General features: G+C 41.3%; 1 protein-coding gene across 1 annotated transcript; it reads right to left on the reverse strand.

The window, feature by feature from the left end:
• Positions 1–1,849: 1,849 nt before the first annotated feature.
• LOC106577949 (uncharacterized) lies at positions 1,850–16,755 on the reverse strand. The gene is made up of 9 exons (XM_014156428.3): positions 16,599–16,755; positions 14,485–14,837; positions 13,959–14,144; positions 13,415–13,633; positions 12,529–12,624; positions 7,470–7,703; positions 7,195–7,217; positions 6,727–6,872; positions 1,850–4,644 (listed from the first exon to the last, which is right to left on the reverse strand). Exons 2-9 carry the CDS (start codon positions 14,740–14,742, stop codon positions 4,415–4,417), a joined length of 1,392 nt encoding a protein of 463 aa, XP_014011903.1. The 5' UTR covers positions 14,743–14,837; positions 16,599–16,755; the 3' UTR covers positions 1,850–4,414.
• Positions 16,756–16,810: the final 55 nt, after the last annotated feature.

Below are 16,810 nucleotides of genomic sequence, written 5' to 3' on the forward strand. Positions count from 1 at the left end.
GAAATGTTTTTTAAATACTGAAGAACTATCATTTGCAATGGTGTGGACATCCGTCTTCCGTTTATACACGGGTGTTCAGAGATGCAGACAGAGAGGAAGAGAGGCTCAACTCGGCAAAAAATCTGTCTCCCTCCAGCAGGTAACTTGTTTTGTTGTTGCGCCCAACAAGCAAGGAGTTTTGTATGGAGGTCAATGAGTGCCGAATTTTGTTAACAAAAAAAAAATGCATGGCTTATTTGCTACATGAGGTTTATTGGATCGAATAGAAGTTTCTTAATGCTTAAGTTGTTATGAGTGTACTGATATAAGTAGGACATGTGACATCCGGGCAACTTTGAGAAAAATACTTTATAGGCCTATCAGAGTTGTCTTGAAATGGCTATGCATTTTCATACGTTTCATATGGCATGTAATAATTTGTGGATGTCCATCATCCATTTCATGTGATATGTTACAAATTATACTGAACAAAAATATAAACACAACATGCAACAATTTCTAAGGTTTACTGAGTTACAGTTCATATAAGGAAATCAATTCATTGGGCCCTAATCTATGGATTTCATATGACTGGGAGTAGAGATATGCATCTGTTCATCACAGATACCGTAAAAGTAGCGGCATGGATCAGAAAACCAGTCAGTATCTGGTGTGACCACCATTTTCCTCATGCAGCATGACATATCTCCTTCACTTAACGTTGATCAGGCTGTTGATTGTGGCCTGTGGAATGTTGTCCCACTCCTCTTCAATGGCTGTGCAATGTTTCTGGATATTGGCGGGAACTAGAACACACTGTCGTACACGTCGATCCAGATCATCCCTAACATGCTCAATGGGTGACATGTCTGGTGAGTATGCAGGCCATGGAAGAACTGGGACATTTTCAGCTTCCAGGAATTGTGTACAGATCCTTGCGACATGGGGTTGTGCATTATCATGCTAAAACATGAGGTGATAGCGACGGATGAATGGTACGACAATGGGCCTCAGGATCTCATCACGGTATCTCTGCATTCAAATTGCCATCGACAAAATTAAATTGTGATCATTGTCTATAGCTTATGCCTGCCCATACCATAACCCCACCCCCACCATTGGGAACTCTGTTCACAATGTTGACATCAGCAAACCGCTCACACTCACGATGCCATACACATGGTCTGCAGTTGTGAGGCTGGTTGGACGTACTGCCAAATTCTCTAAAATGACATTGGAGGCAGCTTATGGTAGAGAAATGAAATACAATTTTCTGGCAACAGCTCTTGTGGACATTCCTGCTGTCAGCATGCCATTTGCATGCTCCCTCAACTTGCACATTTTAGTATGGCCTTTTATTGTCCCCAGCACAAGGTGCACCTGTGTAATGATCATCCTGTTTAATCAGATTCTTGATATGCCACACCTGTCAGGTGGATGGATTATCTTGGCAAAGGAGAAATGCTCACTAATAGGGATGTAAACAAATATGTGCACACAATTCTAGAAAAATAAGCTGTATGGAACCTTTCTGGGATCTTTTATTTCAGCTCAAGAAGCATGGGACCAACTCTTTACATGTGTTTATATTTTTGTTCAGTGTACAATAAGTATGATATGTTCCTAATTGCACTTTGTTGTGGCTAATGTTATCTTTGTGGCTAGCGTTAGCTGGGTTAAGTTTAGGGTTACATTTAGGAGTTAGGGTTAGGGGAAGGGTTAGCTAACATGCTAAGTAGTTGCAATGTTGCTAAAATTGTCTGTGATGTGATTCGAACATTCACGTTATACAACCACCCATACTCCCAGGCCAACCTCCCTCCTTTTGTTTTTGGCTTAATGGTCGAATTCAGCAAATTGAAAAAAAGGGTCAGATCCTTAAGATGTTTTATTAAGTAACCTTCTGTCTTATGTAACCATACCAAACATATCATACAAATAGACTACCACAGTATGAGTCATAATAACCAGCGGTCAAACAGGGAGATGGTTCCAATCGTATTTCCACCATTCATTTTTCCCATAGGGGATTTCAGAAACACTTAAATAAGGGCTGTGTTTCATGTAGGCTTAGCCTGGTGTGATGTTTTGATAACCATGTAAATCTCTCTAGGACAAGGTGATGTTTATTTTCTGTATTCACCCCCCCAAAAATGAAATGCTAATTAGCTGCTAATGTGGCTATCATAAAGAACTACAAATGCCATGATGATCTGGACGAGACTGCAGAATCAAGGCAAAAGAAAGGTAATCCAGAGATTCTATCTAATGTTAGTTAAATGCAGTAATGGATAGTTTGGCTACATTTATTTAAATGGACAATTCTGTGAACTGTCTTGTACAAGTTTTACATTTACATAATACCTGTTAGCAAAGGTGTCAGCTATAGACGATGTGCAGGAGCTTGCAGGGATTTGTTTTACATGTCTACTCTGTGAATTAGCATTTTGGAATCTGAGTGAATAGAGCCGAATATATTGATAAAATTCATCTTGTCTGCGAAAGATTTACATTGCTATCAAAACGTTACACCAAGGTAAGACTACATGAAATACAGCCCTTATTGTGTTTCTAAAATCCCTTATGGGAAAAAAGAATGGTGGAAAAACTGTTTCCCTGTTTAACAACTAGGTTTAATGGGTATTATTTTTTAATTTAACCTTTATTTAACTATATTTGTGTCACAGATTTGCATTGACTGTTACATCTTTGAGGCCAGGCTGACATATTAGACATTACTTGGAATTATAGTTTCAAGAATTCATAAAAGTGAAAGGAAGAAAATAATTAATCCAAATGCAATTTGACAGTATAATGTAAAAGAATGTGGGGGTCTGAAAGAAGCCAATGAAATGTTATACATATGAATGCAATGTGCTATTATAACATTCATGCTGAGTTTATTGGCTGGATAGAATGACAATTTTACCACATTCAAAATCACCAGTATGAAAATCCCCCCAAAATATTATAGCTTTTTCAGATCAAATTTTTTTAAATCCCTTGCAGGACAAAAAAGCAATTTATCACTATGTTCTTTGCAGAACTGTATAAATTGATAACGGTACAAAACATGTCTAAAGTAACAAGTTATCTATTGCTACAAGCACTAGAAGTAGGCTTTCAAATATTTCTCAGAACTATGAGACATGGGTTGTGTTCATTAGTGCACACCGTTTCCAAACGGAAAAGGAGAACAAGGGCTACTTATTGGACCAGTTCTGGTAGATCTCTCCCTGTTTCAGTCTGTTTTTTCCCCACATTTGGTGCCTAATGAATACAACCCAGGTGTGCAACTGATGAAACATAATACCGTATGAACAATTAATTATTAAACGATAGACTGATAAACATATAGCTCACCAACTTTTACATAACTTTCAAAGAGCTTTTGAAAAACACACCCACGCTTCACACTCATCCACAAGTCTTCTATCATCCAACTTTCATTGGTATAAAATTCACATCAATCAGAATTCAGTCAGGACATGCACTCACATTTGTCTGGTTACACATGAACACCTAAATGCTAGCCTGGTCCCAGATCTATTTCTGCTGTCTTGCCAACTCTGATGGTCATTCATATTGGAGCTGGCAAGACAGCACAAACAGATCTGGGACCATGCTAACTAAATGCACTAATGGTGTATAATTAGTCAGGTAGCCCATTGTAGTTTATGAAGATATTGATTTCTGCAAGTGGTCAGTGCAATACCTTTTAATTATTTATATTATGTATAATTATTTATCAAAGTGCCATCAAATAATAAATACCTTATAATACATCTTCCTGAGAATCAAAAAAAATACTTAAGATGTGGCTTTCCCTGGATGTATAATACAGCCCGAACCTGGGTTCAAATACTAGGTGAAATTATTACAAATACTTCTAGCAGTGCTTGATCAAGCTTGCCAGGCTTAATGGAAGCAATATAATAGATCGAAAAACTATATTAGATTACATTACAAAGCAAATGCAGAAAAGTATTTGAAAAAAAATTAAAAATTAAAATCAAATACTATTTGAACCCAGGTCTGCAAAAGAGAGGTTGGGCACATCAAAAGCGCTTTAGTCAAAAACAAAACCGTATGAGGTTAGAATGACAAGCCCAGTTTCAAGTGTTTAGTTATTACAGTATAATCTTGAACTAAAAAAAATAAATAAAAAAAAAAAATAAAAAAAAGTGTCTACGTTCCAAATGACACCCTATTGCCTATATAGTGCCCTGGTCGAAAGTAGTAAGAAATAGGGTGCCATTTGGGATGCACACAAACATATCTTCTAAACATTGATGTATAATATTTAAAAGGTTTCCCAAAATGGTTCTTTTGGTAATTTATGGAAAAATCCAAAGTAGCCTTTCCACACATTCTCCCACTGACATCAATGCATGACTTTTTGACTGAAAATCAGACTTAAATGGATGTCATTTCATCAGTCTGAATGAATCTCCTCTTCTTCCTCTTCTTCTTCTTCCTCGTCTTCCTGACCTTCAGGACTGTAAAGTTCGTCTGCTGACTCACTTTGGTCGTGTACAGCCTCCTCTTCCTCACTCCTCATCTCCTCCTCAGCTTCTTCTTGCTCATCTCCATCACTGCTGTCATCATCATCTTCGTCCTCCTCCTCCTCTCCTCCGCTGTCCTCCTCTTCCCGTACTACGGGACCTGGTAGAAGACAAAACTGTTAAAGGTAGAATCCACATTTGGTGAAACTGTGCCACTGTTCGCCTCAGCGCCTTTTGTTATTGGTTTTGTTGATGAAACGGAGGAGAGGAGCGTCCGACAGCATTGTTGAAGACATGTTGCAGTACATATTCTGCTGTTCTATCATGCATGCAATGAAGTCTGAGGAGAAAAGTGTTTGCACTTGACACCACATTCTTTAGGTTGGTTTATTTGTCGAACACACAAAAAAAGACAACTAAAAGACAAACAGTTCAGATAGAAAAAAACAAGGTAAAAATAAATGTAGATGTGAACCTGGAAACCCAAAGGGCTTTTGTAAAACCCAACCAAAAATACAATTGAAGTCGGAAGTTTACATATACCTTAGCCAAATACATTTAAACTCAGTTTTTTCACAATTCCTGACATTTAATCCAAGTAAAAATCCCCTGTCTTAGGTCAGTTAGGATCACCACTTTAAGAATGTAAAATGTCAGAATAATAGTAGAGTGATTTCAGCTTTTATTTCTTTCATCACATTCCCAGTGGGTCAGAAGTTTACATACACTCAATTAGTATTTGGTAGCATTGCCTTTCAAATGTTTAACTTGCGTCAAACGTTTCTTGTAGCCTTCCACAAGCTTCCCACAATAAGTTGGGTGAATTTTGGCCCATTCCTCCTGACAGAGCTGGTGTAACTGAGTCAGGTTTGTAGGCCTCCTTCCTCACACACACATTCAGTTCTGCCCACAAATTTTCTATAGGATTGAGGTCATGGCTTTGTGATGGCCACTCCAATACTTTGTTGTCCTTAAGCCATTTTGCCACAACTTTGGAAGTATGCTTCGGGTCATTGTCCATTTGGAAGACCCATTTGCGACCAAGCTTTAACTTCCTGACTGATGTTTTGATGTTGCTTCAATATATCCACATAATTTTCCTTCCTCATGATGTCATCTATTTTGTGAAGTGCACCAGTCCCTCCTGCAGCAAAGCACCCCCACAACATGATGCTGCCACCCCCGTGCTTCACGATTGGGATGGTGTTCTTCAGCTTGCAAGCCTCCCCCTTTTTCCTCCAAAAATAATGATGGTCATTATGTTTCATCAGACCAGAGGATATTTCTCCAAAAAGTACAATCTTTGTCCCCATGTGCAGTTGCAAATCGTAGTCGGTCTTTATGGCTGTTTTGGAGCAGTGCCTTCTTCCCTGCTGAGCGGCTTTTCATGTTATGTCGATATAGGATTCGTTTTACCGTGGATATAGATACGTTGTACCCGTTTCCTCCAGCATCTTCACAAAGTCCTTTGCTGTTGTTCTGGGATTGATTTGCACTTTTCGCACCAAAGTACGTTCATCTCTAGGAGACAGAACGCGTCTCCTTCCTGAGCAGTATGACGGCTGCGTGGTCCCATGGTGTTTATACTAGCGTACTATTGTTTGTACAAATGGACGTGGTACCTTCAGGCGTTTGGAAATTGCTCCCAAGAATGAACCAGACTTGTGGACGTCAACTATTTTTTTTCTGGGGTCTTGGCTGATTTCTTTTCATTTTCCCATGGTGTCATGCAAAGAGGCACTGAGTTTGAAGGTAGGCCCTTGAAATGCATCCACAGGAACACCTCCAATTGACTAAAATGATGTCTATTAGCCTATCAGAAGCTTCTAAAGCCATGACATCATTTTATGGAATTTTCCAAGCTGTTTAAAGGCACAGTCAACTTAGTGTATGTAAACTTCTGATCTACTGGAATTGTGATACAGTGAATTATAAGTGAAATAATCTGTTTGTAAACAATTGTTGTAAAAATTATTTGTGTAATGCACAAAAGTAGATGTCCTAACCGACTTGCCAAAACTATAGTTTGTTAACAAGAAATTTGTGGAGTGGTTGAAAAACTCGTTTTAATGACTCCAACCTAAGTGTATGTAAACTTCCGACTTCAACTGTACATACATATGTGAACATGATAGATTATAATTTCTGTGTGCTTGTGCCCACAAATTGAAAATGTATTCAAATTATTTAACACACCGTAGTTCCCTCTACCCTTTCTCACACACAGCAGTCTGTTACTTACAGAGCTCGTTGATGAGGTGAGAGACGTGAGAGTGTACTTCAGTGAGGAAGTCTTCCTGTTTAGCCTCCATGGACTCGGCCAGGCCGTCTGAGTCAACGCAAGCACATTCTGGGTGGAACAGGGGCTTCTTCAACTGCCTGCAGAAACTGGGACAAACACACAAACGCACTCGCATTAGCAATGGCACATCACCCATAGACAGGTGGAGAGAGAAAGACACACGCACGCATTACAAATTAAATGTCACCCATAGACATAGCTCTCTCACACACACACACACACACACACACACACACACACACACACACACACACACACACACACACACACACACACACACACACACACACACACACACACACACACACACACACACACACACACACACACACACACACACACACACACACACACAGCAAATGGCGCAACGCCCATAGACAGTTGGAGACACACACACAACCCACTTACTTTTTGCTTGATGACTTGTACGCCTAAACAGCAAATCAGAGAAGCAAAGAATAACATCATTCATTTTATAAAAATAAAAAAAAATTGGGGGGGGGGGGGATTGTGGCTTCCATCAATGTAATTGTCTGCATCTTTTCCAATCCCGATTTTAAAAAAAACAAACATTTAGTTCATGAAAATAAAACAATAAAGCTACTTAGGAACAGGACGGTTTTAAAAAGAATGTTAAAGGCACATCCATTTGTCCATGTATATCAATTTATCCGCGCACTGACCTCCAGGAAGCGGAAGGGGTCGTTCTCCTGGGCGAGGGTCTGGATGCCACTGTGGACATCCTGCAGACGGGACTGGTCCTGGACCGCCTTGGCTATGTTCCGCTGGATGCTGGGGCCACACTCAACCCCGTGGGAGCAGGAACAGTCCCTGAGGGAGGTGAGGAAGCCCTCCAGGTGGACCTGTAACACCTCCCCCAAGGCTGTGACCCGCTGGTCTGAGTCCTCCAGGAACCTCTGCACAGAGAGAGGGAGAGGGTTGAGAGGTAGGTGTGTGTTTAACCAAAATCTAACTAATCAGTGATCAAAAGTTTCCTCATCTTCAGACATGAAAATATACTGCTCAAAAAAAAAGGGAACACTTAAACAACACAATGTAACTCCAAGTCAATCACACTTCTGTGAAATCAAACTGTCCACTTAGGAAGAAACACTGATTGACAATACATTTCACATGCTGTTGTACAAATGGAATAGACAACAGGTGGAAATTATAGGCAATTAGCAAGACACCCCCAATAAAGGAGTGGTTCTGCAGGTGGTAAACACAGACCACTTCTCAGTTCCTATGCTTCCTGGCTGATATTTTGGTCACTTTTGAATGCTGGCGGTGCTTTCACTCTCGTGGTAGCATGAGACGGAGTCTACAACCCACACAAGTGGCGCAGGTAGTGCAGCTCATCCAGGATGGCACATCAATGTGAGCTGTGGCAAGAAGGTTTGCTGTGTCTGTCAGCGTAGTGTCCAGAGCATGGAGGCGCTACCAGGAGACAGGCCAGTACATCAGGAGACGTGGAGGAGGCCGTAGGAGGGCAACAACCCAGCAGCAGGACCGCTACCTCCGCCTTTGTGCAAGGAGGAGCAGGAGGAGCACTGCCAGAGCCCTGCAAAATGACCTCCAGCAGGCCACAAATGTGCATGTGTCTGCTCAAACGGTCAGAAACAGACTCCATGAGGGTGGTATGAGGGCCCAACGTCCACAGGTGGGGGTTGTGCTTACAGCCCAACACCGTGCAGGACGTTTGGCATTTGCCAGAGAACACCTAGATTGGCAAATTCGCCACTGGTGCCCTGTGCTCTTCACAGATGAAAGCAGGTTCACACTGAGCACATGTGACAGACGTGACAGTCTGGAGACGCCGTGGAGAACGTTCTGCTGCCTGCAACATCCTCCAGCATGACCGGTTTGGCGGTGGGTCTGTCATGGTGTGGGGTGGCATTTCTTTGGGGGGCCGCACAGCCCTCCATGTGCTTGCCAGAGGTAGCCTGACTGCCATTAGTTACCGAGATGAGATCCTCAGACCCCTTGTGAGACCATATGCTGGTGCGGTTGGCCCTGGGTTCCTCCTAATGCAAGACAATGCTAGACCTCATGTGGCTGGAGTGTGTCAGCAGTTCCTGCAAGAGGAAGGCATTGATGCTATGGACTGGCCCGCCCGTTCCCCAAACCTGAATCCAATTGAGCACATCTGGGACATCATGTCTCGCTCCATCCACCAACGCCACGTTGCACCACAGACTGTCCAGGAGTTGGCGGATGCTTTAGTCCAGGTCTGGGAGGAGATCCCTCAGGAGACCATCCGCCACCTCATCAGGAGCATGCCCAGGCGTTGTAGGGAGGTCATACAGGCACGTGGAGGCCACACACACTACTGAGCCTCATTTTGACTTGTTTTAAGGACATTACATCAAAGTTGGATCAGCCTGTAGTGTGGTTTTCCACTTTAATTTTGAGTGTGACTCCAAATCCAGACCTCCATGGGTTGATAAATTGGATTTCCATTGATTATTTTTGTGTGATTTTGTTGTCAGCACATTCAACTATGTAAAGAAAAAAGTATTTAATAAGAATATTTCATTCATTCAGATCTAGGATGTGTTATTTTAGTGTTCCCTTTATTTTTTTGAGCAGTGTAGATTAAATATATATATATATTTTTCAATACAACAAATGTAAATAAATATACAGCTCTGTAAACAATACAAATACATGTCATCTTACATTATGGAAAGGAGTGCTGATCAAGGATCAGGTGCGAACACCTGTCCATAATCATGTTCATTACAATCTTAAATGCAAAACTGATCCTAGATAGGGCTGTTACGGTGAGCATATTACCGCCACACGGGTGGTCACAAGTCATGATGGCAGTCAAATTCCATGTGACAGTTTAGTCACTGTAATTAGGCTTCTCCAAACTCTGTTGTTGCTGATGTTCACTAGTAGCCTACCAAACTTGCCAACTGCCTGATACTCAGCACTCTACTGTCCCTCTAATCACTCTGACATCAATGCAAATGTAATCGAAAATCTAATCAAACACACTGAGCTCATGTTGCGCAACATTTCTATAGGCTATGCAATTGCGTGAGAACAGAGTGATGACCTCTATTAAAAATAGCAGGATCCCATCAGCTTTCTATAGGCTAGGCATACTATATTTATTTCTCAACTTTCCTAATATTAAGCACATTGCTTATATTTACAACAGGAGTATAGCTTACCTGGCTGGCATGAAAATGAACCACGTGAAAAGCGTCCTCCATTCGCTATTTAAGAGCATAGTTGACATGTATTTTTTTCCCGCTGCCCATGTTTCGAGACGGGTGCATGATAATGGTCCATTCTAAATCAAAACTAATTTCACACTTATATGATTTAGTATATGTAAAGACAAGATTAAATCAAGAATAGTCTGCCAAAAAGTAAATGTGGACAGTTATTCTAATGTCTTCAATATGCACCTAGCCTGTGAGAAAGACCCGATCACGTGACGGGCATTGGCTAATAAGAATTGAGCAATCTGAGAGAGCCATGTGAGTGAGGTGCTTTGGAGCATGAAGCCGGGAGAAGGGAATTATAATTATTATATTCAGCACAAGGGCACAACGGCCAAAAAAGGCATGGATTTTTTTAGGGGGCATTACGGCCACACAAAGAGGATGCGGCCGGGAAATGGTGGCATTATCAAGTGCTTGATAAATTGTGAATGAGAGACTGATTAAGTGTGTACAGCCTGAGCAATAAACAAAGCAGAGGTCATGCCTTTGATGCGACTTAGAATGTATTAAAAATCAAAACATATAGCCCAACGTTTGTAGAACAACTAAAGTTGCATAAATAACTCTAAATGAAGCATATAGGAGGAACGGTTTCTTTGTTAACCTCTTACATCTAGACGTTCCGCTAGCGGAACACCTGCTCCAATATCCAATGATGGGCGTGGCGCGAAATACAAACTCCTCTAAAATCCGAAAACTTCCATTTTTCAAACATATGACTATTTTACAGCATTTTAAAGACAAGACTCTCGTTAATCTAACCACACTGTCCGATTTCAAAAAGGCTTTACAGCGAAAGCAAAACATTACATTATGTCAGCAGAGTACCCAGCCAGAAATAATCAGACACCCATTTTTCAAGCTAGCATATAATGTCACAAAAAACAAAACCACAGCTAAATGCAGCACTAACCTTTGATTATCTTCATCAGATGACAACCCTAGGACATTATGTTATACAATACATGCATGTTTTGTTCAATCAAGTTCATATTTATATCAAAAAGCAGCTTTTTTACATTAGCATGTGACGTTCAGAACTAGCATACCCCCCGCAAACATCCGGTGAATTTACTAAATTACTCACGATAAACGTTCACAAAAAACATAACAATTATTTTAAGAATTATAGATACAGAACTCCTCTATGCACTCGATATGTCCGATTTTAAAATAGCTTTTCGGTGAAAGCACATTTTGCAATATTCTCAGTAGATAGCCCAGCCATCACGGCTAGCCATTTAGACACCGACCAAGTTTAGCCCTGACCAAACTCCGATTTACTATTACAAAAGTTTGATTACCTTTGTTGTCTTCGTCAGAATGCACTCCCAGGACTGCTACTTCAATAACAAATGTTGGTTTGGTCCAAAATAATCCATAGTTATGTTCCAACAGCGGCGTTTTGTTTGTGCGTTCTAGACACTATCCGAAGTGTAAATAAGGGTCACGAACATGGCGCAATTCGTGACAAAAGATTTCTAAATATTCCATTACCGTACTTCGAAGCATGTCAACCGCTGTTTAAAATCAATTTTTATGCCATTTTTCTCGTAAAAAAGCAATAATATTCCGACCGGGAATCTGCGTTTAGGTAAACAGAGGAAAGAAAACAAATCATTCTTTCGACGCGGGCACGCGCCTGAGTCTCACAGTACTGTAACCAGCCACTACCCAAACGCGCTACTTTGTTTCAACCAGAGCCTGCAAAGCCACGATTCAGCTTTTTGCCGCCTTCTGAGAGCCTATGGGAGCCGTAGGAAGTGTCACGTTATAGCAGAGATCCTCAGTCTTCAATAAACAGAGGCAAGAAGAACGACACCTTGTCAGACAGGCCACTTCCTGCATGAAATCTTCTCAGGTTTTTGCCTGCCATATGTGTTCTGTTATACTCACAGACACCATTCAAACAGTTTTAGAAACTTTGGAGTGTTTTCTATCCAAAGCTAATAATTATATGCATATTCTAGTTTCTGGGCAGGAGTAATAATCATATTAAATCGGGTACGTTTTTTATCCGGCTGTGAAAATACTGCCCCCTATCCATAACAGGTTAACCGCTCAACACAGAAAAGCCCCATGTGCGCACTCCTATTTTATTCAGCCATGTTCAACTGTATTTTTCACTATAAAATAATGCCACGGAATTCTAAACAAATCTTGTCTGCTAAATGAACTAGTGTAGCCCACAGCCATATCACAGCCTAACATAAAGACAACTCAGATTATGCTCTTCTGTTCTGTTCTTCTGAAATAGACTTCATTTTCTTCATATCATTTTTCTTTAGACTAAAATAAATAATGGATTTATTGTGATGGTGTAGGCTATATTAAATTTTTATGTAGATATCCAAAGTTCTGCATCATTGGCTTATAGGCTATGTGTGGAAGCCAGCAGATGGGAAATGTGTTTATATTAATTAACGGTCAATTACCGTGAGACCGGCAGTTATTTGCGTGACAATCACCGGCTGCCCTCATCCTAAATCAGCAATATCACCTTGTTCAGCCGTTCTTGTTCCTTCTGCTCCTGGAGATTTTTCTCTGCTTTGTTCAGCTTCCTGTCCACCTTCTGTAGCTGGTTCTCCAGAGAGCCCTGAGAACAGAGGGAGAGTGGGAGTTTGGGAGAGAGAGAAACAGAGGGAGAGAGTGGGTTTGAGGGAGGGGAGTCATTCACTATGACAACAAGACTATAGTGAGGGTAAATGGTGAACTCAACTGGAAATGTCTCCCTTTTTCACATTGGTTCAGACAAGTCACTTCAGGAAGCAGCTTGATCAATTCATTCAAACAATGAGATCACATCATGTTTTGTCTCAGTCCCGAATGGCACCCTATTCCCATTATAGTGCATTACTTTTGACCAGAGCCCTATGGGATCTCTCTTCCCACTATTTAGGCTATAGGGTGACATTTTGGACTCACTCATTGTCTCTCATTTGCTCAACCATGTCAGACAACAGCAGTGACAATGACATTCCCCTGTGTTCTAGACTCATCAATTGCCATTCTGTGGAGGCCTAGTCTAGAGTATAGAGGTGTGTTCTGTGTGTGTGTACCTTTTGTTTGATCGAAAGTGATAGGGAGTACATACTACTTGTGTGCGAGTGTGTTCTAAGTGAGGGTCTTTCATTTTTATAGTGCTTCATTTAGTCCTGTACATCCCCCTCCTGACCAGTAGACCAACAAACAGAGACCTCTTAACTCTACCACTCTTCCATAACGATATGTAACCTAAACCAGGGGTGCAATATTGGTTTTAGAAGTGGGGGTATCCAGTCAGATAAACACACTGTCCCCAGTGAAAGTTGTGCCCGTGACTTAAACACACAGTGATTAACCTATTAGCCACTGTTTTATAGGTTTTATAACTTTAGAGCCGTTACCTTCAGATCCTTCATAGTGTTCTTCAGGGTCTTGATGGTGTGTCCGGCGTGGCCCCCCTCGATGGTACAGGCGTTGCAGACACACACCCGGTCGTCCATGCAGTAATAGCGGTACATCTCATCGTGTTGGGGACACTTCCTCTTCCTCAGGTCCCCCAGGGGTTCAGTCAGCGGGTGCTCCCTAAACGCAGGCAGCTCCAGGTGGGGCTTCATGTGCTCCTGAAATGGACAAAAATGAAGAAACAGTTAATGTTTGTCTTGACTTACCTGCTGATTGAAAATGTAAAATAAAAACAAAGCTTTAAAAAAATATATTAAAAAAAGACAGTGTTATGCACATGCAACACTTCAATGTGTTGAGAATACTGGTGCTGTGCAAAAAAATAAAAAATAAAAATAAAAAGACTGCTTAGACAACAGAATAAGAATATTAGAATATTTCTGCTCCACAATGCTTTACCATGGGTGCATTTGGAATTATGGATTCAAAAAAAAAGCTCTTGGGAATAGCACTATTCCATGTGTGGGCCTCCCAGATCTTTACCTGACACATGGACACCTCGCATTTCAGACACGTCTTGACCGCTACCTCTACCACCACTCCAGCCCCAGGTTCCCCTTTTCCCGCCTCGCTAGTGTCCCCTGGAGAGCAGTAGTCACACGGCACGGACACGGGGGTCTTGGCCGTTGTCGGGCTGCCGTCTGGTTGTTGTTGTCTTGATGCTACTGCCTGGACATCATAGAGAAAGGAAGAGGAAGAGAGGTAGCGTGTTTGTTGGGTGGGGCCTATAGGCTATGAATCACTAGAGCAGGCTATTGTAGAGATGAATACTCCTTAAACTAAGGTCATCAGAGTGATAGGCCTTAAAATTCATAGAAACTTTTCTTTGGTGCTTTTAGCTACCGCTCCACAGCTAATGTGACCAGGGGCCATGTGTTTCAAGCATCTCAGAGTAGGAGTGCTGATCTAGGATCAGGGCCCTCCTGTCCATGTAAAAGGCTAAACTTATCCTAAATCAGTACTCCTCCACTGAGACACTTCATGAATACAGCCCCCAGAGAGCACATACCCGTCCCCTGCAGCGGAAGTCATCTGCGATGTTGGCGAGCTTAAAGTTCTTCTGGGAGGCCGCGGAGCAGCGGTGGCTCTCTCGGCACTCGGGGCAACGGAAGCGGCCTCGCTCTGCTTGGCGTTTGAGCCGGCGGATGCACAGCAGGCAGAAGTTGTGGCCGCAGGGCAGCAGGTGGGGGTCCCGGAACAGGTCCAAGCACACGGGACAGGTGAGCTCGTCTTCTAGAAGAGTGGACTGGTCCATAGAGGTAGCCATGATGGGAGGGGGGAAGGGGAGAGCTGATGATGGGAAGGGGAGAGCTGATGATGTGGGAGGGAAATTCCAAGGTATGTGTGGTTTGGTCGCAGTAGCTGTAGAGTAGTAGACACACAAAACATTTGAGATTAGATGTTGAAAGATCTAAAAGTATTATACACTGAGCATACAAAACATTAGGAACACCTGCTCTTTCCATGACAATGACCAGGTGAATCCAGCTGAAAGCTATGATCCCTTATTGATGCCACTTGTTAAATCCACTTCAAACCAGTGTACAGTAGATGAAGGGGAGGCCTTGAGACAGTTGAGACATGGATTGTGTACGTGTGCCATTCAGAGGGTGAAGGGGCAAGATAAAAGATTGAGGCTGTTCTGACTACAAAATGAGGGGGGTGCATAGCAGTATTAGGAAGGTGTTAATGTTTTGTACACTCAGTGTATATTATCATAATAATATGAATAATTAAATAATAAAAATGTCTACACTATCTTGACTCATAGACCAAGAATTTGCAACAAACATATATCAAAATGTAAAATAGGCATTATATTGCCCCTCTTCCTTCTTGTGATATGCAGAGTAGTAAAACAATGACAAACCTAAAAGCCTAAATAATAAGGTGATCATCTAAGAAGTAACCAGTTTAAAACAAAACTAGATTCAAACTTTTCACTTCCCTATCAACAATGTTGATGTTGGACCAGCTCTGAACTTGCTGACCTAAACCTAAAGTTAAAAAGGTAATGTGTGGCCATAGTTGCATGTCTTCTAGTAAGCTAATTTAAATTACAATGGTAGCCTCATAAATCATCAGTGGTGGAAAAAGTACCAAATTGTCATACTTGAGTAAAGGTAAAGATACCTTATTAGAAAATGACTCAAGTAAAAGTGAAAGTCAACCAGTAAAATACTACTTGAGTAAAAGTCTAAAAGTATTAGGTTTTAAATATGCTTAAGTATCAAAATTAAATGTAATTGCTAAAACATACTTAAGTATCAAAGGTAAAAGTATAAATCATTTCAAATTCCTTATATTAAGCAAACATGTATAGATAGCCAGGGGCACCTCAGCCACTCAGACATGATTTACAAAATGAAGCATGTGTTTAGTGTGTTCGCCAGATCAGAGGCAGTAGGGATCACCAGTGATGTTCTCTTGATAAGTGTGAATTAGACAATTTTCCGGTCCTGCTAAGCATTCAAATGTAATGAGTACTTTTGGGTGTCAGGGAAAATGTATGGAGCATTTTCTTTAGGAATGTAGTGAAGTAAAAGTGGTCAAAAATATAAATAAAGTACAGATACCCCAAAAAATTAAGTATTTTTACACCACTGTAAATCACCATAATACCACACATACATACATACATATCTTTCAAAACACTGCAAATATAGCCGTGGGTTTAGGTTATGTCTTGTATGCAAGTGTAATGCTTCTAAATAACCGTAGTTGAATTGAAACGTATTTATATTTTAAATAGATTACGCTGACCTACATGGCATGTTCCAGTTTAGAGAGCTGAGAATCGAATTAATTAACTAGCTGCCCTAGTTTAGAAGGTGGGATAAGGTCATGGCTAGACGGGATCCATCTTTTGTCAAATTGAATTCAAAAGTTAAAATGTTTTGCATTTTAGCTAACACCAACCCTTTTCCTAACCTTAACATAATTACACTAACCTGCTGCGTAAATTATTCTAACCTGCTATGAAAAGTCTGACGTTAACCTGACAAAAGCTGGATCCCTTCTATCCAAGTCAGTGTCATAATAGCAGCCCGAGCGCACCTTGTGGAGCTAACTAGCTACAGTTGATAACTAACCGTAACGTATTTACAAACATTGGTCGCTTACCTAGATCTCAGAAGACACCGTATTTTACAACTTCTTATGTGGCCTCTCTGGTTCCTGGTCAGCGAAATCTCAGGCAAACACGATTCAGGCACTTAACAATTGTTGTTTGACCATTCTTGCCGGGGACCGGCAGGTGGGCTCAATCGGTAACCTCGTGACACCTGGGGAATGCTGATAGGATGACGTCAATGAAATGCGCGCGCAGAATTTCT

Source organism: Salmo salar, chromosome 18, assembly GCF_965601325.2.
Source record: "Salmo salar chromosome 18, fSalSal1, whole genome shotgun sequence".
In the NCBI taxonomy this organism is placed as follows: Eukaryota; Metazoa; Chordata; class Actinopteri; order Salmoniformes; family Salmonidae; genus Salmo; species Salmo salar.

Coding starts and splice junctions, on each gene's coding strand:
- LOC106577949 (XM_014156428.3), bottom strand. CDS start 14,742: ATGGCTACCTCTATGGACCAGTCCACTCTTCTAGAAGACGAGCTCACC. Junction 6,873..7,194: donor TACAAGTCATCAAGCAAAAA/GTAAGTGGGTTG, acceptor TGTTTGTCCCAG/TTTCTGCAGGCAGTTGAAGA. Junction 4,645..6,726: donor TCACCTCATCAACGAGCTCT/GTAAGTAACAGA, acceptor GTCTTCTACCAG/GTCCCGTAGTACGGGAAGAG.